Genomic DNA, 24,664 nt, shown 5'->3' with positions numbered 1-24,664 from the left:
ATTGTAAGCCTGATTTACAATGACTTAAATTATCATCGGTTATCATTTAAATCTTATGTAATATATTGATTGTTTTCAATTCAAATGACAACAGCAATCTAATCAATTGCTCAACAATTTAGCTGCAATATTTTATTTTTAAATTCAACCCTTGAATATAATCAAATGAAAGTTTTGATTATCATGAGATTGTTTAAAAAATAACAACAACAACTTGTAATCAATTGCATTGTAAATAAGTTGTAAATTGTGAGGTAAACAATTAAATGACCAACTTACAATTGAAATTGTTAAATTATCAAGGGTAAAGATTTAATCTCAATTCAAGTTGATATTGTTTTTTATTATCACTTTGAGAGAGTTGAAAAGATTAACATAGAATGAGAAATGTTAATAATAAGTTTGGGAAAAAAACTTCTTTTTTTATCGAACTTGAAATGTTCTAATAACTGTTTTGTGAACTATTCGAGTGTGAATAAGTGTGATTTACTTGAAGATGATATTAAAATATGTTATTTATAGCAATTTAAATTCAATTGTTCAACAATCAACATCTAATACTAACCAATGGACAAGAATATAAAGTCAAAATGGAAAAGCAATAATTCATGTTCATATTTTTTTCTTTCTCAATTTTATCAGAACTTTTTCCTCTTCCAGATGAACGATATCTATAAAATCGTAATTTATTGAACTGTTGTTTATATTGTTCCCTATTAAAAGTAATTGTGAATAATTCAAAGAGATAGAGAATATGATTTACATGAAGAGAGAGAGAGAGAGAGAGAAAAATTCTGAGTTTTCCTCTAGAATTTCATTTGAAATCGTATGATCGGAAATTTTGATTATAATTATCATCTCTCAAAGTGATTAGTATTGATTAATTTGATTGTTTATCCTTTGATTGTTTTTCTTGTTTGATTGTTGTAAACGAAACAAAATTAGAGGAAAAAGTTTCATGAAGGAAACATTGTCACTTGATGATAATTCATGTAATAAATTGAGATTATAACTGATGTAGGAGGAAGAGGATGATAAAAGTTAGGGTGGAGTGGGGTGGATGATAATGATGAAGAGCATGCGGTGGGTAATGTAGTTTTCATCATCATCATCATCTTTATCTTCAATATCTTATCCATTACCATTTTCCAGGAATTTTCAACAATTTATTTCAATAGTATGAAAAAAAACATAATTCAATCTGTTAAAACTTTTCCTTTACCATTTTTTACAATGATGATCAGGGGAAAAAATGATGATGATGATGATGATGAGGCTGAAGATGAGGCTGAAGATGAAGATGAAGATGAAGATGAAGATGATAATATATACATTTTTTTCTTCTCATTTTGTTATCTCTTTATTTTCTAATCTCACCTTTTTTCCTCTTCCGTTTCCTAGAAATGAGAAGCCTCTTATTCAAAATCAGATTAGCTGTTAATCAACTTTGTTATTCAGTTAATCAACTAATCATTATCTGGATTAGCCTACTTATCATTGAATTAAGAGTATTGTTGTTTATTTTGATTGTAGCTATTAATTGTTACAATTGATTTTTACCTTTATAAAAAACAATGTTATTGGGAGTTAGGAGGTTAATTATTATCTAGTTGATAAACTAATCAACAAATCAGTGAACAATCAACTTGATCCATTTTGTTATGCTTGTCATTTTTGATTGTTGTTTAAGATGATTAATCATAACAAGTTTTAAGGGGAAAACAAAATGGCCGTGTAATTGTTGATGATTAGATGACCGATCTTGATGATTTAGCTTTAGATTAAGAATCTTAACTTGATAATGATCAATTGTTGATTGAGTTAATCAACAATTTAGTGACTTTTTAAAGTGAAACAAAATTTTAAACTTATATTTCCGCTTAACAGTTGAGAGCGATTTCCTCTCTGTCTCTCCCTCACTCTTGACCATTCACACCGATGGTCAGTATTATCTCATAACCTTGACCATGACGATAATAATTTGGGTCAAGGTTGACCAGAAGGAGAGAAAGAGATAAGGAAGAGAAAGGGAGAGATAAAAAAGGAAACCATACAAAAAAGAAAGAGGAAAAAGAGACTAGGCCATTTTCTAGGAAAAACCCGAAGCAAAAAAAAAGCTTGGGAACGCAATGTTATCGGTAGCCTTTTAAAGATGATAAGGATGATGAAGATGAAGATAATCCTATGGTATTATTATTGTTACACTTAGAAAAATATAATATCCATTGACAATTTGCTTCATAAGGAGAAATATGGTTTCTTTTTTTTTCTCCCATAGGTAAAAAGAAACCAGGATCTGGACACTAAAGGCTTTAATTGTCCTAGAAAACGATCTCAAGGTTAACTAACGGACTTTCTATGGAAAAGGCCAACTCGAAACCCGTCAGTTTATGTAAATTGACGATAGCAAATTGATGGTAAAAAAAGCGAACATATTTTTTAAGGGTTCGTTTTGATTGACAAAAAGAAAACCAATTGCAAAGGTAAATATAACTAACATGGACTAAAAAGATCTACATTAAAAAAAAGTTCTCATAGGGATGATGATGGTAATGATGATGATGATGATGACGGCAAGGACTCTCCTCCCATCGATTCCGTTTATAGTAAATCTGAGATTTTAGGTTCTTTTTTTAGACTCTCTTTGCTTACCAATCCCATTCTCGGGTCTTCAGGTCACTTTTGGGCGATAGAGAGAAAAGTTTGTTGGTGAACTTTGAGCTTCTAACCTTCATTTACTAGAGAGAGAGAGAGAGAGAGAGAGAGAGATAATGAACTGGAAAAAGAAAGTTATCTTCTGTTTCTTATTGCTTTGCCGTCTCTCTCTCTCCTTTATCATCATTATCTTCATCATTATTATCATAATCAAGGAGCATTTTGAATGGAAGATGAAAAGAAATGATTGTATTCTGGAAAAAGGATACAAGCTAATTTGTTGCGACCTGTACAAGGGTCGATCTTACATTAAGGCCTTTTGCAAACTATATTCTGGTTAACCGATTCCTGGAATCTAGTATCATGATGATGAGGAAGAAGAAGATGATGATGATGTGCAATTGTACATCATCATTGTATTTACAAGAGTGAAAATGGGATGTTAAAGAGCAGAGAAAGAGAAAAGTTAGATAAATGAGTTCTCATCTTTTCATCTCTTTCTCCAATTCGACTTTGGCTTCACTAAGGTGGGAGAGGTGAAGAGAAGGAGGAGGAAGAAGAAGATGATGATGATGATGATGAAGGGAGGAGATTTTGAGAGAGTGTTTCTTGGAAAAAGATCATTTTGCCTTAGAAATCGTTTTAGAAGTAAATTTAGTCTTCTTTCTTTCTCTTTCTTTTTTTTATCAACATCATCATCCTGATCGTGTTAACAATGATCCACAAGATGATGATGATGATGATGATGAGGATGATTATAATGAAGAGATGATAATGATGAAAAATCTCTTTCTATTTTCTTACTAAACTTTTGCTTCTCATGGAAAAACACTAACCCACAACACTAGTGATTTGAAACATTATTTAGCTTGTCAAATGATTATCATCACATTATTAACCAACTAAGCGAGTATACAAACAATTGTATGATAATCAATGGTAAGAAATTGTAACAATTAAGAAACAGAGATAAATGTGAACAGCAATCAATGAAAATTGGTAAACAAATTGTTGGACAATTTTTAATGTCACAACAAAAAGTTGAAATATATATAAATCAAAGTGTAAACCTTTTCATTGATAAATTGAAATGAAAAGATTTATTAACTTTCAGCTAATCTCAAATATATTACTAATTGTTAATCCATTTTATAAGGCGCAGAGAAAACAATTTAACAGCAATTTAGGTGAACAATTAACCTACAATGAGAGTGTAATAAATTATTTGAGACTGAAAGAGAAATGATAATAAAAAGAAAAAATTTCCACAGGAATAAATTTCCATTGGTGTTGGATAATCAAAAAAAACGAAACTGATTGTAACCTTAATTTGATTGTTATTAGATGCTATTAATTCAAACATTAGACACCTTCAATGTTATCCATTTAATAGGTTAGTTATCATCCTCATCTTCATCTTCATCCTCATCATCTTGGGACCACTTGAGATAAACAAATGTGTCTTAATAACAATATTAACATTTAAATACAACAATCAACTGGGAAGGACTCATATTAATATGAAACTGACCAATGTCCAAGCTTTTTATGTGTACAAATAAAAAGTTATTATCACTTTCATGGGATTTTCAATGATTACTGTAATAACTTTCATGACATAACAATTTATGAACAATTAACAATAATTGTTGTATCAATTTTCAATTTCAATTCAAGATTCACTTTCTATCTTGTTTATATTATACAAATTGTGATGATTTTGGATACAAAAGCAAACAATTTAGTTGCTGGAATTAATCAATTTCATTCAATTAATTAATTCAACATCATCATAATCAACTTTTAATTTGATTACAAATATTATTTTGATAATTTAATGGCAAAGTAAATAAAAAAAAGGCTTAATTGTAACATATATTATATTTCAATTAACTCAAGTTAAAAGTGGATCTAATTGAGAAAAGGTTTCCAATTAAAGGGTTGCAATTATTATCAATGGAGTGATTATCTTTTAATTACCTTTGGATATTAATTAACTTGATAATAACAATTTAGTATTACAATTTACTCATAGAAATGTAATAATAAATATTGAAATTGAAATGGATTAAATTTTGTCAAACTTTTTGAGTGTAATCAAAAGTTTTATGATTAGTTTGATTGTTACACTTGAAAAGTTTTCAATGAGTATCAATTATCAGAAATTAATCAACAATCAATATGCTGAATTTAATTTAATCAAGGTAAACATATTAATTGAGTGAAACAATTAATTATCCAATAGTAGTAGTTTAATTTAAATCTGAAAGGTTAATATTAAAAAACTTACAATGATTATATGATCAAGAAACTTTGTTTTATTAAGATTTATGATAATTATGATTACAATTAAGATAATTATGATGATTAAGATGATCTCAAGGTGAAAATTTATATTAGGTAATTAAGGAAGGAAACGGAATTAAATTAACTGATCAAATAATTTTTTTCTTCTCAAAAATTTGATCGTAATTGAGTAATAAATTTACATAGAAATGATTATTACCTTTTTTTTATAATCATCTCTTTGCATCTTCATCTTTATCTTGTTGATCCTTTTTTCATGTTAATTGAATGATGATAATCATTATCATCTTCATCATAATCAAAAGGTTGATGATGAAGATGAGGATGGAGATAAAAATGATGATTGGAGTGAAAGTGTTTCAATGAGATTTTTTTTTCTTCCTCATCTTCAAGTTGAACATTAAAAGTTTTTCTCACTCATTCAAACTCTTAATTGCTCTTAACTGTGATTATCATTGTTTATTATCATCTTCATCATTATGATAACAATCAATTTCTCAACTGTGTCTCTTTGTTTTCAAGCTTAATACTGATTTACAATTAACTGATTCACAGGGAATTATAATAAATTGCTGGGAGTTACAATCTAAATAAGTTTTGTTATTATTACAATTTCATGTAACTTGAATAAAATAATGTTAATAATAATAATAATCTGTTGATTATAATCATTATCATGATTAACAATAACCGTTACAATTAAGTTTAATGGTGATAGAAATTATCTTTCAGTAATAATTTAATTGTTGAGTAAGTTTCCAGTTCGAGAGGGAATCAAACAAATTTACAAGGATATAATTTTCACTTTGGTTGATTGTTCATTTTAATCATACAATATATACAATTGGGTTAACCTAATCAACTAATCAAAGGTAAAACTATTGATTGATTGAAGTTAATATTAGTAAATATGATTGAACATTGAGAGTTTGATTTAAATGTAAACAAAACCAAACAATCAAATCAAATCAACGAGAATCATTTTTCCCGAAGCAAGAAAATAATAAAAGTTGATCAACATAAATTGTAAAATCAAATGAAAAAAAAAAATAAATGAAGGAAAATAAATGATCCATATTGTTAACCTAATTTAACCTAAACTAACAATCAAATTGTTTCTCATTTACACTTGAAACTAATCAACCAAATCTAATAGTTAACAATCAATCAATCATTCAAAAGGTATAATAACAAATAAGACAAATATTATTATTAATAATACAAAACCTAAAGGTAATTTCATTGATGAACAAAATGAAGGTAAAGGTTTGTTAGGATTACCATTTGAAATAATACTCTTTTCCGGTTCCGATGGATGCAACAACAAAGCGGAAGTAATAATTTGCTCCATTGGCCTTGAGAAAATACTTACAAGGTGGACCCTTAACCTTGCATGTCGATTGCAACCTAGACCCTAATGGCTCAGGTTTGGAGAGTTAGGTTATCATCATCATCATCATGTACATGGAAATACTTGCAAAGGGAAAAGGGACTGACCCATAAAAAGGTGAAAGGTGATGATGATGATGATAAAAAGGCCCAAGATGATGATGACGATGACTAAGTCACGTAGTCGATTGGTGATGATAATATGATACATGGGAATAGATTAAAATTTATATTCCATATTTTGTTCCCATGAGATTTACCTTTGAAATTATTTCTCTTCTAATAGTAACTCTATTGGTATTTTCATTATTATCTATTGTTAATACTCATCCTCATCTCTCAGTGGTGGGTGGAAGGTGTATTCTTATATTAACTCAATTTACTAACAGTTTATTGTGTATTTTATTTATTGGAAAATTAATTTATCATAGTAATTTGTATCCAACATTCTTGCTTCTCATTTTCCATTCATTCACTTTTTGTATTGTTGATTATCAATGAATCAATTTTCACCCTTTTTACCATCAAAATGTATATGAAGTTTTCATCCCAATTGAATCTGGAATGTTGTTAATAATCAATGAGTTAATTGTTATCAAATTGTTCCACTCAAGTTTACCGAGAGATATTCAATTCCATTCATACCATGGTGATAATATTAATTTCATATTTACGTTGATTGTTGATTAATCATTGGTTAGCATATCGGTTAGCAGTTTATTCACATAATCAATTAGGCGAAATTTTTTCACGCTTTTTCTATCCCTATATGTATATAATATATTCACATTAACAGAATTTTGATCGAAACTTTGACAAGATAGAAATGAACTTCAATCGTTTGGTGAAAACTGTCTGTTTCCAAATTCTGTAAATATCTGTCCAGAATTCTGACATTATTCACTAGTATTTTTCTCTCTCTGTACAGTTGATTAAAGAATTTGGAACAGAAAAATATTTCTAATAGATTATCATGTAGATTCTGTTTGCGGAAAAAAAACTGAAACGAGAACTGAAAGTTCCAGTGCAAGAATAACTCGAAGCTCATTTGGTGACATTTCATATGTTCAACGAGAGGAATTGGACAGTTCTCTGAGAACAATATCAAGAAAGGCCATCGAATTATATTCTTACAAGTAATAATCTTTTCGTAGTTGAATTGAAATTAGTGACCAACTAATAGAAAACGGTAATTCTGTTCAGCGACTTGACCATCACCTAAAAGGTCAACTTAATCTGTAAAATTCAAGTTAATTTGGTCCGGTTACCAAAGGGTTAACGAGTTATCAATTAGAATCTATTACCTGTTAGATTTACTCTAATTAGTTGTACAAGAAAATGTTTCGGATAAAATGAGTTACTTTTGATTAGCATCTCATCATTTTCCTTATAATACAATGTTAATTATCATTGATGGTAAACAATTTAAGGTGATGTAACATAACAAAAGGATGATAATTGATGGTAAACATGTTCAAGACACTTTAAAGGATCATCATCAGCTGTCTTAAGAGGATTTAGATTATTATTGTTATCAATGGATAATTTAATTTCCTATTAACTTACAATCGTAAGCAATTTGATCTTGGACCATTGAGGTTAATGGTTATTTTATTAATGTGACAGACAATTTTTACGATTATTACAATTAAGCTTTTCCTTGTATTAAGATGTATCCTTATTCCGATGATGATGATGATTAGAAAGGTAGATTACTATTAGAAAAGAATATAAAAAAAAAGAGAGAATAAATTAATTCGATTTCCATAGCTCAAGATAATATAATTCTTGTTTTGTTAGTTAATTTCAATTGGAATTGAATCAAATCAATTAGATTGTTAATGAAAAACAAGGGAGAATTGATAACAATCATCAGTGGACACAATTAAACATGGAATTAAATTATTCCAAGTAAATTAGATTGGGTCAATTTCAATTGGAAATGTTGTTAGTTTTTTGTATTATAATCTTCCCATGAGATTATTGTATTTAAAGTATTTAATAGTTTAACTTAATTAGTTAATCACTTGAAGCTATTTCTTTTTACTATTCATTCATTAATCATTGAGAGTAAAAAAAAAAAGTTTTCAAATGTAAATTGTTTGTAAAACTTTTTAGGTGAATCAATTTCAAGTGAATGTTTCATCACCAAATCAATTTGATTCTCAATTGATTTGATATTAATAAAAGTTAAACCCAAATTGTGATTAAGTTAATTGTTAATTAACATAATTGATTTGCTTTCTAAAATTCATATAATCATAATTAAGTTTAAAAATGATGACAACTTTTAACAACAATGATTAAAATCATAATCATAACAAAGTCCAGTTTTTCAATTGATCATTTTGAGTAAATATATTCATGTGAATATAAAATATTATAAGATGAAAATGTTTGAATGAAAATACATTAGATGATGATGAGGATGTTGATAAAATATGAGTGGGAGTAAATTGTTGTACTCATAATAATAAATATCAACGTGAATGAGTCCTCAATGTCTCATAAATATCACTGGAAATCCAGTTATCCTTAGTAAATCATTGGACATTATATTTGCATAATTTTATTCAATTATTTCAGTGAAAATTATCCTAGTAAATTTTTTTTTATAGTTAATCTTCATTCATTATCATCAAGTGGGAGCCATTTTCATGGTATTAATAGTAAATTGGAGTCAGGAAGAGGAGGAAAAAGTTTTCCTTCCCACCGATCAAGTGATCAAAATCATCACTGATTGTTTGTTTGTTTGCATATGATTACCAAGTTGATTACTTTTAATTCATTTGAATCAATTTTTATAGTTAAATAAAAACTGTTATTACCAATTGAAAGTAATTAACTGATTGAACTGTTTTGATTAACACAATTTGAAAACTTTTCCTTCCCTCTGTCATTAGGATTTAGTGGTAATTAGGTTTACTATTGCAATTGATTTGTTGTTAAGATGTTGTCATCATTTAATTAGGGTAACAAGATGATGATAACCGAGAAAAGTTAATTGGTTAGTTATTTTTAAAGGTGATTAAAATGATTGACAATGTTTTCTCTAATTAAAATTAATTCAATTGAGAGTTACATTGGTTAATGGGAGTGAGAGTTTAAGAGAGACAAAGTTAATCATTGAAAACTATTTTTTTCTCACTGATTTAACTTTGATTTTTTTTTTCTACTTCATCGTAATGAGTTTTACAATTAACTTTGCAGGGAATTAGTATCGGGAGTAATTATGTTGGGTAATTTTTTTTTCCTGTTTTAGTAAACAATTTGAATGTTAAACTAAATCATTTAGATTAAAGTTAAATTTTAGTATAGGAATGAATCTATTGATATGTATTCATACAATTGAATTAAAAAAGATTCAAATGAATACATGATGTAATAATATTCATGGTTATGATGATGATTCATTGAGAATGTGTGTCAATGAATTGTGTTGAGATTATCATGTTGATTTGTGATGATCTGGATTCAATTGGAGGGAAATAATATCAGTTTAAATCAGCTGATCAATTGGTGGAGAGGGAAATCCGTTATTAATTTCATCTTCGTGATTAGATTAAAATGATTACCATGTATTATCCTTGGTTGTTATGAGGATTTAGAAATGGATCAATGGATGGATGAGATTGTATTTGGTTGAGGTAAACAGATTGATTGGAATAGTAAACCAACAACAGTTAACCAAAGAAGGAAAAAGCCACAAGTTGCTGTTCAAGTTGATAAAATTCATGATATCCAGTCATGAATATAGGAGGTATTCAGCAGAGTATTCATACAGAATCTATATCAACATATAATCTCCATGATTATCAATGAGTGTATACGAATTTCTGTTCCATATCAACTTCTGATTTAGAACAAGTTCACAAAGAAGATGAAGAAGAAAAGAGAACACAATTTAATGATAATGTATCTCTCTCTCTCTCTCTCTTCTCTTCTTTCTTTCTTTCTTTACGCTCTCTGTTGATTATTATTCAACAAAGATTTGGATCAAAAAGTTATGCTAAGAGTTTACATAGAAGATGAATGGTTTTACCTGAAGAAAATCGTTCAACAGGTTGAATAGTTTTCCATAAGATACTTTGAAAAAATCCAGATAGTAAATGAAACTGTGAACAATCAATTTGTGTAAACAATTATCATCAGCGATAATCAAACATCATGGCCATGGCATTGAGATACTTTCAAAATCAAGGTAACATCAACTTGGACTGATTAGTATCCATGTTAAACCTGAGGTGAGCAAATTAACATTTTACTTGGTATTCGGTAACTAAATTGTCAATTAACTTGGCGAAATTAAACTTTGAGGTGATGATGAAGGAGATATGATCTATTTCAACACCATATTTCATCATTTAAGAGGAAATTATCTAATCTCTCTTGTCTCACACTTTCGACAGAAATTCAGATTCATATCTCTAATTTTTCTGTTCTCTTCAAAGGTAATTAATATCTAAGGTGTTGTTGTTTTTTCTCTAGCAAATGAATTAGAGTCTCTTTAGAGTTAATTTTGATGGTTTTAGTTTCGAATTTACTTTTTACTCTTTTTCTCTCTGTATTTGTTATTATCTAACAAGAGGTATTGCTTACATCAACTGTCAGAAAGAAAAAGAGAAAAACTATATTCGAAAACTATTTTAAATTCTATTTTCTAACTCATTTTTTTTCTTCTTCTTCTTCATGTTCTCAGTTACTTGTCAGCAATCATGTTCAGTTAATATCTTTGGGCAAATATAAGTCAACTTTCTGTGGATATTTGTTATGCATATACTATTACATGAAAATGAGCTGAAGACTGTAAGAAGAGCAAGAGACAGATGATGAAGGAAAAAAATTACTAAGCTCTTGGGGCTAGTTGAGTTAACATGTAAATAGATTATTTTTTTGGAAGTGGTTCTGATGGTGGTAGAGGTAAAAGTGTTTACGTCCGGGGTTGATAATTAGCATACACATGGAGAGAGAGAGAGAGAGAGATGAGATGAGAGAGCAACATTTGAATTTGAGAACACAGGGAATCTAATTACAAATAGAGAAGTAAAATACTATAACAATCAATCAGATTCTTTACAGAATTTATGTTTCTCTCAGTGTAACTTCATGTTCATTGGGGTTTTTTATCAATTTAAGAAGAGAGAGAGAATAGAAAAAAAAGAGTTCTGTTGATTGATGAGATAGAAATTAAATTTGTTGCAAGTTATTTGCATTGGAAAAGGTTACACGATCAGATGATGAGTGAGTTATACGATGGTGGCTGATGAAGAAGCTAAAAAACGTTGTATCATTGACAGCTCCATGGGAGATTGTTGTTGGTAGGCTTTTTTTGCTTCTTTTCATTTATATTTCAGGACTTTGTATGAATTTATGTGTATAAATGTTTCTAGTGATTGTTTATGATTATTTTGTAGGATTTGTTCATTTCTGATTATTATCATCTTCTCATTTTCCTTTTTGCTTTTTTGTTCTCACTCATCTTTTCTTTTGTATCCAACGAAACTTTTGTCATCAGGTAAGAAGAAACTTGATTCCTAAGAGAAATTAATTGCACTGTAAGTTTTTCTCTTCTCCTTTTTCTCTCTCTCTCTCTCTCTATTTCCTCATTATTTGATCACTTTAATCAACAATCCAAAAATCTGAACGCTATTATAAGTAATAGTAATGATGAGGGTGTTAGCCATGGTATGAGTTCACCTCTCAGCAGAAAAACCACAATTTCTGGTTGAAAGTGTACGAGAAGAGTGTGATACCTTACAGGCTTGTTATTTATTCCAATGGCTTTATTAATTTACACCATGTATTAATTATCCCAGATGAATCTTGCTTGAGATGATTTTGGGTTTTACATCTACCATGTTATATCCCAATGGAAAAGGACCTAAACAGGAGGATGGAAAGAGAAAGAAAAGGGATAAAATAGAATAGAATAAAAAGAGAGAAAGAGAAATGAAGAGTTAGTTTACTATTAATTTGTTACCAAAATGAATATATGAGTACATGCATAAAATGTATTGATTACCTTACGAGTTTATTTCTGTTGAGTTAATAACAAATTGGAATCATCAACCATACCAGTTAATTAATTAATCAGCATCTTCCTGGAAGAGTGAAGAAAAACAGAAGAGCAAGTAAAAAAAACAGAGAAAGAGTTAATTGTTTGATTGAATAAGATGTAAATAGAAAAGGGTAAAGAAACATGCACAACCTTAATAAGAGTAATTAACGATTTAGGCAATTGATATGGGAGATTGTTGATTGTTGACAAAATGAGCCGGTAAAATATACACATGATGTGTAATAAAAATTGATGGAGAAAAATTTTAAAATATCAAAAATATTCTCTTGGTAACAGTTGATGGAGACTCAATCCTTTCTCTTTTTCCAGTACCAATAGAAGACCAATTAATTGATACTAATCAATTATATCAAGTGTACAAAGACTGTTGTTTGAGTGTTAAAGATGGAAAGTGAAAGAGATAAATTAACTGAGAAAGTATGTCCATGTATAATTGATGAGAGTTGAACTTGAGAGGTTACAACAGCAACAGTGAACTGATTTATTTAGATGTATCGCTGTATGTAAATAAATCTGTATCTCTCTTGTTATTTATCTTTTTTCTCCTTCCTTTTTTTTCCTCCATCTTTTATTTGTTAGTTGATTATTAGTCAAATGGTTTAAGAAGAAATGATTTGCGGTTCGATAATGACTTTCTAACTGGAATACACATTACAACTCGTTCCTTTTTTGCTCCTTTCGAACCAAATAACACGGAGAGAGTATAGAGACCATCTTAATTGTTGCAGAGAAAAGAGAAAAAAGAGACTTATCAACGATCAACAATCTAATGTCTTTTTGGAAAAAGAAGAAGCAGTTTTTGTTTTGGTAATAACATTTTAACCCCAGAAAAATGATGATTTCTTGGAATCAAAATCTCAACTCTTACCATAATAAACAGAATTATTTCTATAAAGAAAAACCAAGTAAACCGATAAAAAGAAAAAAAGAAACAATAATTAAATACCTTATTCTCTTTGTGGAAAGAAAACGTTCTACAATTACTATCGTTCATTTCAAGATGTTCATTGAAATTTCCTTCCAATTAACCTAAAGATTGGACAAAAATTCCTAAATTAAATGAAGAAAAAGAAATGGAAAAAATTAAATTAAAATGGTGGCCAATTAAAAAGATTATTACTCATTGGACATTAGATTTAAATTTTAGAGAAAAAAATTAACATCGAAAATTATTAGAGGGAAAAACAAATACATCACCTTAGGGACACTTGGAATAAAAAATGGAAAAAGATTTATTGTTATTCAATGTTAAACCAATCAACTGCATAGAGAAATTTAATTAAAGACAATCAATAAATTGTCTAGTTAAAAGTTAATTAAAAAACGAAACAATTTAAATTTAACAGAAAAAAGAAAAGATAAAAACTCAAATAAAGCGACGAATGCGAAAGTAACTCCATCTATCGTGAACCGAAAAAGTTGTAGTGTGTTGATTGAATTTCCGTTTCCTTTTTCTGGTCTCAACATTTTGTCTTTTGAGTTTTCATTATAAAGGTAATTGGAATTTTATTTTCTTTGTTTAATTGGTTTTTTTTTAATTTAAATTGTTATCACCATTTGTAATTATCTAATTTGTGTTACAATTTGTTCTCCTTCTTGTTTAGGATATTAAATTAATCATGGGTTATTATAAGTATACCCAAGAATTATGGAAAAAGAAGCAATCAGATGTGATGCTTTTCTTACTCCGATTGAGAACATGGGAATTCCGTCAACAACGTGTAATTGTTAGATGCCCACGACCATCACGACCTGAAAAAGCTCGACGATTAGGTTATAAATGTAAACAAGGTTTTGTTATCTACAGAGTTAGAGTCCGACGAGGTTGTAGAAAACGACAAGTACCAAAGGGTAAGTCTTTTGTCTCAATGTCTATAAAATTGATTAGTGTTAAACGTGTTCACTTTTAAATTTTCTATTCTTTTTCTTTTACTTTTACTAATTTGTTTTCTTAAATTTATTTTTTTTCTTAAATGTTTCTTTTAATTAGGTGCCGTTTTTGGTAAACCCAAGAATATTGGTATCAACCAATTGAAACACAAGCGAAATCTTCAAGCTATCGCTGAGACCCGTATTGGTAAACGTGTGGCTAAAGCTTTGAGAATTCTTGGTTCTTATTGGGTTGGCCAAGATTCAACATTCAAATTTTATGAGGTTATCTGTATTGATCCTCATCATAAAGCCATTCGACGTGATCCTAAGGTTAACTGGATCTGTGATCCTGTTCATAAGCACAGAGAATGCCGAGGTTTGACAAGCGCTGGTAAGAAACATCGTGGATTAAGAGGACGCGGTCATGGTTTCGCTAAGACAATTGGTGGCTCTGTTTCAGCATCTTGGAAACGAAGAAACACTTTACAATTACGCCGATACCGATAAAAATTTTGTTAACATCAACAATAATTACAACTATAAATTTAAAAATCCAATAAATGAAGTTGAAGGTGATCATCATCATCCCTTCAACTTTATCAAAACTAACATCAACAAAAGAATGCATCGGGCATTTGTCTATAAAATTAACTGAATCGTGTCACCTTTGCAAAATTAATCAAATTTTTATTTCTACAGGTTTATAAATCAAAGCATCGCCTTTCATTACAATCTTTCCGTTTCCAATTATGATACATTCGTAGTGACAATCAATGAATGTCTTCTTAATCGAAGCGATCCAAACACGAGTCATCACTTGTTCACCAATGTAACCTGAATAATTCGAGTTAACAATCAATTAATCAAATTTAAAGAAGAATCGTCAATGTAAACAATTGGAACATAAATATTTCTCTTTCTCTCTCCTATTTAACATTTGGTGAGAAAAACGAATAATTTCTTGAATCTTTGGAAGAGTCTGATTTCTTGGAACCAGTCGAATTTGTCCCAGAACTGGTGACCGATGATAATTTGGACTTTTTCTTTGAACGTTCACTTTTGATCGATGATGACGATGAAGTTTTCCAACGATTAAGTGGTGATATGAACCAACTAGTACCTTTGATTTTCTCATCAACGGCTTTCATGGCTCGAGCAAATTTACTAGAAGTTGACTTTTCACCTGATAAAAGTGTCGCCCTATCAGATGACTCATGTTGGGTCGATGTTGTTGATAATGACCCTTCAACCCTATCATTCGATGGCGTAGTAAACATGATAGATAGAAATTTATAAAAGGTGTAACAAACTCCGCCAATTAATGTGATCGTTAATCCAACATGAGCAAATCCATTTGATCCGGTGTCAGAATCAATATCCATCTTGGATTTTCACTTGATTCTTTCAATTTACTTCACTCAACAATTAGAATCCTTTTGATTTATTCGTTTGTCACTAAATTGTCATTTCTATCTCTCTCTCTCTCTCTCTCTCTCTCTCTCTCTCTCTCTCTCTCTCCAACTTATTGTTTGGTAATATGACAACAATTAAAAGTCTTAATCAACTTACAAGGAGCAACAAAATCAAGAAATTGTTTAACCAAAATGGATCCTGGTCCTGGTAATTTGGTTCCAATGATTGAGGAAACGGTTCTTTAAGATGAAGACAATTAGTATTTGATTATCATTCTAATTTTATTGGATATCTCACCCATTTAATTGTAATCCTGGAACAATTATACCTGAGAAATTAACTAATTGAGCTGATTTATCATCAAAATGAAGTGGATTAGTGTCACCAACAATTTGACAAAATTTCATCACATCTTCTCGGGTGAAAATACGTTTTCAATCGCTTCTGATCCAACTTTAATTTCAATTGTTGAACATTGACGAACCGAGTTAATTAGAGGAATAATTCTGTTAAAAATCGCCATTAACAATCAACAATTAAGAGTCCAATTAACGCCAAACCAGAATAACTTCAATCCCTTTGAATAACAAAATGAAAAATGAGACAACCACTGAAATCAACCTGAAAATATTAAATCATCTACAACAAAAACCAAAACAAATCAATCATCAAATTTATATTCCAATTTATCCTAACCACAATTAATTAATTAATTTCCATAGTGAATCAGCTTGTTAACTAATTGATAATTAGGACACAAGAGATTTTGAGGAAAAACAAAATGAATTTATATTTACCTTAAACAAAGATGAACATTGATTGATTTCACTCAATTAAACCATGAACAAGGAGTTAATTAAACAAGAAAATTGTTCACAATTGTCTTAATCAACTAGCGGATCAAGTTAATTGTTTACAATTTACAATTTGAATCTCACACAAATAATTTTCTCGTTTCCTGATCACTCAATCAGCTGATTCAAGCCACAACCACGTGAGTAATTTTCATTTGGCTCTTAGTGTTATTATTAACCATTAAATTAATTAAATATCTTTAATTGTGACAATCAATTGATAATCAATATTATAATTAAAGGATTTCCAATCGAGGTAATAATTTTTTTCTCGAATTTGAAAAATCAAGATCATTTACTTTTCCCTCTCTAATTGTTGATGTTTGTTGATTTTTCCCAATGTTGATATTATAGATTGTGTTTCTCTGTTAATTGTTTACAATTAAAATGTCCGGACTTTTACCGATACAATTAAATTATGGCAGCGATGATTCCGAGATGGAGGAAGGTGAATTAGAAGATGATTCTGTCATCTTGAAAAGGATGATAACCGAAAACCCCCAAATCCAAGATATGATTAAATCTCAAAGTCTCAAGGATCTAATTAAAATCGTACTTGATAAACATTCAAAACAATTTAATGCCGATAATAAATCTAATATCAAAAGGAATTGCTTTGGATTACAATCATGGGAACAATCATTTCTCAAAGATTATATTTTACAATCGAAACAATTTAAAAATCTAATTGAATGTCTATTGGGAATCTTAGCTAAATTTGATGAAGATCAGAAGTAAATCTTAATTGTATTCTCATTCACAAATTAACCAATTTACCCTGACCAAATTGCTCCAATTGAAACAATTCCATTACAATAATTCATCTTTTACATGATTAATTATCTCTCAATAAATCATTCATTCATATAATCACAATTAATCAATTCTTCAATCAATATGCTTAACCAATTTAAGGCTAACGAAGATCAAAGTTGATCTAATTTCCAAGATGATCAACTTGATTATTTGTCGATTTGTCTACTAATCGAAATAATTTTCTGTCAATTGTTCAAACTTCAAACTGATTGCAATTCTTTTTGTTACAATTTAAATTTACTTTCAGGTAAGTGGGTTAATTATGAACCGTTTTAATTGTCGAAAACATTAATTAGATTGTTTATCTCACCTCTTAATCCAAAGATCTGTTTGCGGATAAATCTCAAGGTAATTGCCACTTTCGCTTTCTCTTATACTCTCTTTGTCTTAATCTCTTTTCCTCTCTCTGTATATTTTTACCTCTATTCTTCCCCAGCAGATTTAATTTTATTTCTCAACATTTATCTTAATCAACTGTTACTTTGTTATCTCCATCATCATCATCATCATAATTTACAACAATGGATTTAACAACTGGTGAAGGAAAAAAAAAGAATCCAAAAAGAATGAAAATTCAATCTCTTAATTCTTATCCCAAAAAGAGTTTCCTCTTCTCCTCTTCCTTGATTGTTCAACATCACCAGAAATAGCGTTGGAATCTTTCATCCAACCTCCAAGGATGGATCATCTTTATCGTTTACAGAATTATCTCTCTCTCTCTCTCTCTCTCTCTCTCTCTCTCTCTCTCACACACTCTGTTGCTTTTCATCCAAACTTCCTTTCCATCACCATTCCCACTTTGTCTTTAACCTCCTTCCACCATAAAATTCAGTGTATTTTTAAACCTCGCCCAATCGTAGCTACATCCTCATCCTCATCTGCATCTTCATCCTCATCATCAACCTACTTCTTCCTCTTGCCACCGAGTTATCCCCGCAGTGGAAAGTTAAACTATTTTTATGTCTTCTAATCAATTCCCTCTTAGATTTAATTATTCTACTTAATCCAAATAACAACGCGCACCATTTTCGCCTTTCTCTCTCAAAGCTCTTCTCTCTCTCTCTCTCTCTCTCTCTTTGTCTTCATCTTCTGTCTTCTTGACATTTTTTTCCATCTCTTCATCTGAAGCCTCAGTCGATCAGCATTTCTCATTCAGTCCAAATTGTTCATCATCTTCCATCCTCATCTTTCTTATTCTTCTCTCATTGTTTCCTTTAGTTTACATTGTCTTCAAGTTTAATTTGTAATCAAATAAAATGGTGAGTTTTTTTTTCAATTAAATAAGAAAATTCTTCAATCAATTATGGATTAAATTAACTAAACATTATTGTGATTTATTCTTTTCCATATAATTACATGTCCATCATCTTATCCAATTGGTCATCATATCAACTCTTCAAACCGTCTTTCCACGATCTCGATAACCTCAGGCTGACCTTAAACCTGCCGAAGTTGAAAGTAAGTTAATTTTTCATTCAATTCTACAATTAAATCAATCATCATTTCAAGTCTATCTCTATCCTAATTTTCCTTTTCCAAATCTCCATCATATTATTCAAAATCTCCAAAATGATCTAAAATCAAGACAAACATAATCAACGAAACAATTAATATTCTACAATTCAATTCAATTCTCGATCTAATTTGAACGAATCTAATTAGTAATAAAAACAAAACCGTTCGAATAACAAATTCATTCATTTGTTTAGATTCAATGTTAATTGTGCAACAAGTTGGTTAATTTACATTAACTGTAATTCGCATTATTTTTGTTTTACTTTAAAGTTTAAATTTTCTAATGTTAATTTTTGCTTAGGTTTTGATTGCAAAAAAAAAGTTCGAGCTTTAGAACTTGTCCTTTTTCAATGTTTCTCTGGCAAAGGTCCAAAAAATTCGTGGCAACTTGGCTTTACCTCTGCATATTTTACTCGATCCTCAATGAACCTTATTAGGTGATCAGAGACACGAAAGAAACACTCACATAAATTAGATTTTTTCTTTAACAGTTTGTTAATTAATTTGAAAACTCGAAAGATATTATCATTTAGAATTACGATAATAATCACAATTGATTATTTTCTTTTCTCGATTTACATTTTTAACTCTTTGCTTTTTTTTCTCTCCCAAACTTTAACCAAACAGAAGCAAAATTACATTTTGGAATCTATGATTTTGAAGGTACCGGTAAAGTAGATGCCGTAAGACTAGGTGATCTTATCCGTTCTCTTGACCTGCGACCCACCAATGCCGCGATTGAGAAAGCGGGAGGAACCAAGAAGAAGGGAGAAAAAGTTTTATCTCTCGAGGAATTCTTACCAATCTACAGTGAGTTGAAAAAGAATAAGGATTGTGGTGCCTACGAAGATTTGGCCGAAGGTCTTAAAGTCTACGATAAGAATGAAAATGGACTCATGATGGAAGCTGAAATGGCTCATACTCTTCTCTCCCTTGGTAATATTTTCCTTTTCTCTTTTATTCTAATCACGATTAACCTTTAATTAACCTTTAGAATTTAAATAATGGAACCGATTTTTCTTCCCTTTACTAACTTTACCTTCTTTACTCTTAACTTGCTCTCAGGTGAAAAAATGGAAAACGCTGAAGTCGAAGAGTTAATGAAGGCTTGTGGTGGAACTGTTGACGAAGATGGTTTCATTAAATATGAAAGTAATTAGCTAATTTTTCATCTTTCGAATTTTCGAATTTTCGAATTTTTTTTTATTCACTTTTTGTTCTAATTGAACCTTTTTCTTTCCAATTCGTAGCATTCGTCAAGAACGTATTAGCAGGACCTTACCCAGAGGAAGCTGCTGCTGCTCAATAATCTATCATTAATTTCCCTTTCTTACTTTCTCTTTCTCTTTCTTTTCTTTCTTTTCTTTCTTTCTTTCCTCATCCTTCTTTCTTTCTCTGAGTCAGTCTCTTTCTCTCTTTTTCTTTCTCTTTTTCTTTCTTTCTTCTATCTTCTTTTCTCAAAGAAAAACAAAACACCAATGTCCAAATCGTTTTAATTGATTGAAAGCAGAAAAACAAACACACAAAATGTTGAGAACTGAAAACGAAACCATGAATTTGATTGAATCTACAATCAAATCATAATTGAAATTTAAACAATTTAAATCAAAAAAAAAACCGAAAACTCAAGTAAATAATCAACGTTAAATTAACACGATTGTTTCCATCGTATAAGATATTATCAATGAGATTTATGTGAACTCTACATCAAACAAAGGTCAAAATAAAGCAATTAAAGCTTTTGAAAAAAAATCAATTCGTTTCATTAATTTCCACCAACAATTTAACAAGATCAACACGTTTACAAAATCCTCCGTTGCAACTTAATTATAATCAATCAGCTTTAGTAAAGATAATTTTGTGATCCATTTTATTTTCTAAACGGTAATCGAATAATCAAATTAATTGTGATAATCAACTAATAACAGTTGAATTATTGTTCAATTCTGATTATTCATTTCAAATTGATCGAAAGAGAAATCAATTCGGTTGTTAGTTGGAATAATCTATCAATGAACTCATAGGAATACAGAATATTCGATTTGTGCTTTTAATTAGAATCAGAGAATGATGATGAAGATGATGATGAAGATTTTTCTTTATCAGAGCGAATTTTCTTCTCAATTAGCCTCGGGCAAATTTCGAGCAAATTGATAATCGAATGGTAGAGAGACTTGGAAAGAATCGGTTGAGCTTAGAGAAATTTGATTCGATCTTTTCGAATTTGATCTTCAAAGATGTTGATAACATAAACTGATTATATTGTTAAGTTAGAAATTCTAGTTTAATGTTAATTATCTTAATTGTTGAGAGAAATAACTTTTCCTTCCAAGAGAATTTACTTTTTAAAATTGGCGGTCAATTTTTCGTTCTTATGGTAACCAAGGTAACAGCGTGTTAACTGTTTATCTTTTCATTTAATTGTTATTAGTTATGTTTATTTCTCAATGGATTGTGATTAATTCATTATTATCTAATCATGAATCCTGGTGAATTTTGGAGACATTTATGTATTCTAAAAGCGGAAGCAATTGCAACCGGATTATCTTCCCCATCTTCTGCTTTAACTGAAACCTCACCATCTTCTTTAACTAATCATATAAATGAATCACCTTCAAATAGTAAACCTATTAATGTAATACCATTTTCTACATCAGATAAATATATTTTTGTTAATAAATGGCAATCAAATGTGTACGCAGTTCTTAGTAACCTTAAATTTGAATCACTGGTCGCTGGTGTAACCGGAGGTGTTTTATCAACACTGGTCCTTCATCCATTGGATCTTTTGAAGATTAGATTTGCTGGTTAGTATTTTTTTGTTTTCTCTTCCACCAATTGTTTGATTTTTCTTTTAAATGTTCTATTCTTTTTTATTTTTGCTTCTTTATTTAGTAAATGATGGGCGTTTATCTATTAGACCTCATTACCAAAATCTTCGAGAAGGAATTAAAACCATTTTCAAGCAAGAAGGAATCGCTGGATTCTACCGAGGAACAATTCCCAATCTCATGGGCGCCGGTGTATCATGGGGACTTTATTTTCTTTTGTAAGGAGAATTCTTTTTTTTTCCTTCTCTTCTTCTTATTCTTCTCGTAACTATTGACCTTGAACGTTCTAATGACTTGATTCTATCGTTTTCTTTTCTTTTAGTTACAATTGTATCAAAGATTATTTGATGATGGAAAGAACTGAGTTAACACCTTGGTTACATTTATTAGCCGCAGGTGAAGCGGGTGTTCTTACTGTTACCTTGACTAATCCTTTTTGGGTTGTTAAAACACGACTATGCCTTCAATATGGTAATCAACAGCAATTATTAAACTCTCTTCCTAATCATAAAGTCTATTCGGGAACTCGAGATGCTTTTTATAAGATTTATAAACATGAAGGAATCAGAGGAATGTATAAAGGAGTAATTCCAGGATTATTTGGGGTCACCCATGGATCGTTGCAATTTATGGTTTATGAGGAATTGAAAAAAAATATAAACAAACGACGAAATTTACCAACTGAGACTAAATTGGATAATCATCAGTATATTGCCTGTGCAGCTATAAGTAAATTAATTGCTGCTTCGATTACATTTCCTTATCAAGTGGTTCGAGCTCGTTTACAAGATCAACATACCGATTTTAAAGGTGTTCGAGATGTGATAGTTAGAACTTGGAGGTTAGTATTTCACAATTTCGGAATCTTCAATCTCTCGGTTTATCACAAATCTAAATCTTTTACCACTAATCAGTCTGATTCTGATATTTTATCATGAGAATTTCTCTGTTTTATTTATCTTTTGATATTTTTTGCTTTGATCGTTACAATTATCATCTTGTTTCTTTTGTTGAGACAACTAGAGGAAAAGATAATGACATGAAAAGATACATCAGGAAGAGAAAGATTTAATTTGTTTCCACCGAGAGATTTTATTTGTTTTCTATCAACTCTCTCTCTCTCTCTCTCTCTCTCTCTCTCTCTCTCTCTTCCCTTTTGTTTCTTCTTTATATATTACTAACTCTATGTATCACGATTCGTGGTAATTTGGTGTACAAATTGATTTTAGGTCAGGCTTTAGAGGATTTTACAGAGGCTTCCCGGCTTACGTTATTCATGTAACTCCAAATATAGTTATCGTATTTTGGTGCTACGAGACAATTACAAATCTATTTGAGGATAAATCACGAATTAGAAAAAATTAGGAAAAAAAATGATTAACTGACTGAGGGGATAACGTACAGATCAACACTCACCATCATCTCCCAATCATCTGAACCATCTTTATCAATCACCATCATCATCATCATCATCATCATGTTCATCACCCCATCAGCAAGGATATTAATCCATCCATCACCTGATCTGCATTGTTATTCACTCTTTCAAATCAATATTAATTGTTATAATTTTTCCTACTCTAACCATGACCCAAGTTTATCTATTCATCGATTCCTTAATTTCTTTATCATGACTGTACCTAATTAACAAACCCCTCTGTCAGTTTAATAGGAATATTAGTCAAGTTAATTGTGGGGAAAAAAACCACGAAACAGTTTAATCCGTTCTATCTATTGTTTGTAAACCTTTAATCCTTTTCTTGATTATCTAATAATTTTCTCACTTTTTGTTGTCCAAACCCAAAAAAAATCACCAAATTTTGTTTAATATTCAAAAATTGGTCCAAATTACTGTTAACTTTAAATTAACTTAAATCAAAGTCAAGAATTACCTTGAATTCATCAATTCAAAGTAATTTAGTTGTAAGATTTGAACCCATGTAAATTGTTATTCGTTAACAATGTTAAATCAAATTATAGTTTCAATTCACAATTAAGTTAAAGTTCAATAGCCAAAAAAAATGATGTATATTTTTAGTCAAACAATTGATTAGATCTGAAAATGTAACTATGATGTTTAGTTTAATAAGAATATCACAAAAAAAAACATTACAATCGAGTTGTTAATTAACCTTAATGATAATCTATTTGACAATGAATTCTAATTGTTTATTTTTTAATTACAGGAATGAAGGATATCGAGCCTTTTATAAAGGATTAACACCAAGCTTAATCAGAGTGGTTCCTCAAACATCAATTACATTATTAACTTACGAAAACACAATTAGATTCCTGAAGAAGCAAAAAAATGAATCATATCAATCCAAGAATTCATTGTTTTGAATTAATCATCATCATCATCATCATCATTATTGTCATCATTTAAATTGTCATCCATTGATCTCATTTCCCCTTTTCATTGACAATTGAACGTTAATTGTTGATCAACAAAAACAAAAGGAGAAACGATCAACAGCCACACACAATTAACGCAAACGATTTAAGCATAAATCAAAGTGATTTGATTAACCATCAATAGATGAAAATTTTTTTATTCACCAATTTGCAATTTAGTAAATATATTAGTCATTACAATTGTTAATTGTTATCCGACAATATAAATTAGCAAGAAATTTAATTTTCAACAATTTAGTTTGATAAAGTTTAACCTGAATTTAATGTAATATCTATTCAATTGTCCGAGTATTTTTTATCGTCAATCTTGATTGTAATTAGTTAATTTTTTTCCCTCTTTGTTTCTAATTGTCAACAATTAACTTTGTTGATGTTCAATTAAAAGAAAAGGGAAACTTTCAACTGAAAGTTGACCAAAGAATGACCAACGATTGATTGTACTTAACTGACCTGTACCAGAATCAAGATAGAATTTCTAAATGTTAAATCAATTAAATTAGATGATTAATTAAATTTTC

At 29.7% G+C, this 24,664-nt stretch overlaps 4 protein-coding genes and 1 long non-coding RNA gene across 11 annotated transcripts; 3 read left to right on the top strand and 2 right to left on the bottom strand.

Annotated features, from left to right (window-relative positions):
• Positions 1-7,628: 7,628 nt before the first annotated feature.
• Positions 7,629-13,773, bottom strand: LOC128393548 (uncharacterized). Of its 5 annotated transcripts, XR_008326183.1 has the most exons (8): positions 13,628-13,773; positions 13,377-13,480; positions 12,560-13,144; positions 12,374-12,452; positions 12,110-12,232; positions 10,394-10,590; positions 9,927-10,204; positions 7,630-8,066 (listed from the first exon to the last, which is right to left on the bottom strand). It is a non-coding gene; the product is annotated as an uncharacterized LOC128393548 (long non-coding RNA). The 5 variants fall into 5 exon arrangements; XR_008326184.1 differs by lacking the exon at positions 13,628-13,773 and having other exon boundaries at positions 7,629-8,066; positions 12,105-12,232; positions 13,377-13,614; XR_008326182.1 differs by lacking the exon at positions 13,628-13,773 and having other exon boundaries at positions 7,629-8,066; positions 13,377-13,614.
• Positions 13,774-13,789: 16 nt separating this feature from the next.
• LOC128393540 (uncharacterized) lies at positions 13,790-14,911 on the top strand. Of its 2 annotated transcripts, XM_053353726.1 has the most exons (3): positions 13,790-13,924; positions 14,035-14,281; positions 14,421-14,911. In XM_053353726.1, exons 2-3 carry the CDS (start codon positions 14,050-14,052, stop codon positions 14,807-14,809), a joined length of 621 nt encoding a protein of 206 aa, XP_053209701.1. In that variant the 5' UTR covers positions 13,790-13,924; positions 14,035-14,049; the 3' UTR covers positions 14,810-14,911. The 2 variants fall into 2 exon arrangements, with proteins under 2 accessions (XP_053209701.1, XP_053209700.1); XM_053353725.1 differs by lacking the exon at positions 13,790-13,924 and having other exon boundaries at positions 13,931-14,281.
• Positions 14,912-14,968: 57 nt separating this feature from the next.
• LOC128393542 (hydroxyacyl-thioester dehydratase type 2, mitochondrial-like) lies at positions 14,969-16,729 on the bottom strand. Its single transcript, XM_053353728.1, is given in 5 exon segments — positions 14,969-15,136; positions 15,872-15,954; positions 16,013-16,151; positions 16,154-16,354; positions 16,513-16,729. Coding segments are annotated over 4 exon segments (462 nt in total). The 5' UTR covers positions 16,239-16,354; positions 16,513-16,729; the 3' UTR covers positions 14,969-14,981.
• A 1,757-nt stretch (positions 16,730-18,486) lies between these two features.
• LOC128393541 (myosin light chain 1-like) lies at positions 18,487-20,524 on the top strand. The gene is made up of 5 exons (XM_053353727.1): positions 18,487-18,644; positions 18,816-18,843; positions 19,528-19,836; positions 19,966-20,052; positions 20,151-20,524. Exons 1-5 carry the CDS (start codon positions 18,642-18,644, stop codon positions 20,207-20,209), a joined length of 486 nt encoding a protein of 161 aa, XP_053209702.1. The 5' UTR covers positions 18,487-18,641; the 3' UTR covers positions 20,210-20,524.
• A 787-nt stretch (positions 20,525-21,311) lies between these two features.
• LOC128393538 (mitochondrial folate transporter/carrier-like) lies at positions 21,312-24,659 on the top strand. 2 transcript variants are annotated; one of them, XM_053353722.1, is made up of 4 exons: positions 21,312-21,707; positions 21,796-21,949; positions 22,054-22,572; positions 23,918-24,659. In XM_053353722.1, exons 1-4 carry the CDS (start codon positions 21,380-21,382, stop codon positions 24,072-24,074), a joined length of 1,158 nt encoding a protein of 385 aa, XP_053209697.1. In that variant the 5' UTR covers positions 21,312-21,379; the 3' UTR covers positions 24,075-24,659. The 2 variants fall into 2 exon arrangements, with proteins under 2 accessions (XP_053209697.1, XP_053209698.1); XM_053353723.1 differs by lacking the exon at positions 23,918-24,659 and adding an exon at positions 22,961-23,452.
• Positions 24,660-24,664: the final 5 nt, after the last annotated feature.

Source organism: Panonychus citri, unplaced genomic scaffold, assembly GCF_014898815.1.
Source record: "Panonychus citri isolate SS breed McGregor unplaced genomic scaffold, ASM1489881v1 Contig00138, whole genome shotgun sequence".
In the NCBI taxonomy this organism is placed as follows: domain Eukaryota; kingdom Metazoa; phylum Arthropoda; class Arachnida; order Trombidiformes; family Tetranychidae; genus Panonychus; species Panonychus citri.
This window is presented reverse-complemented; position numbering and strand designations above follow the sequence as displayed.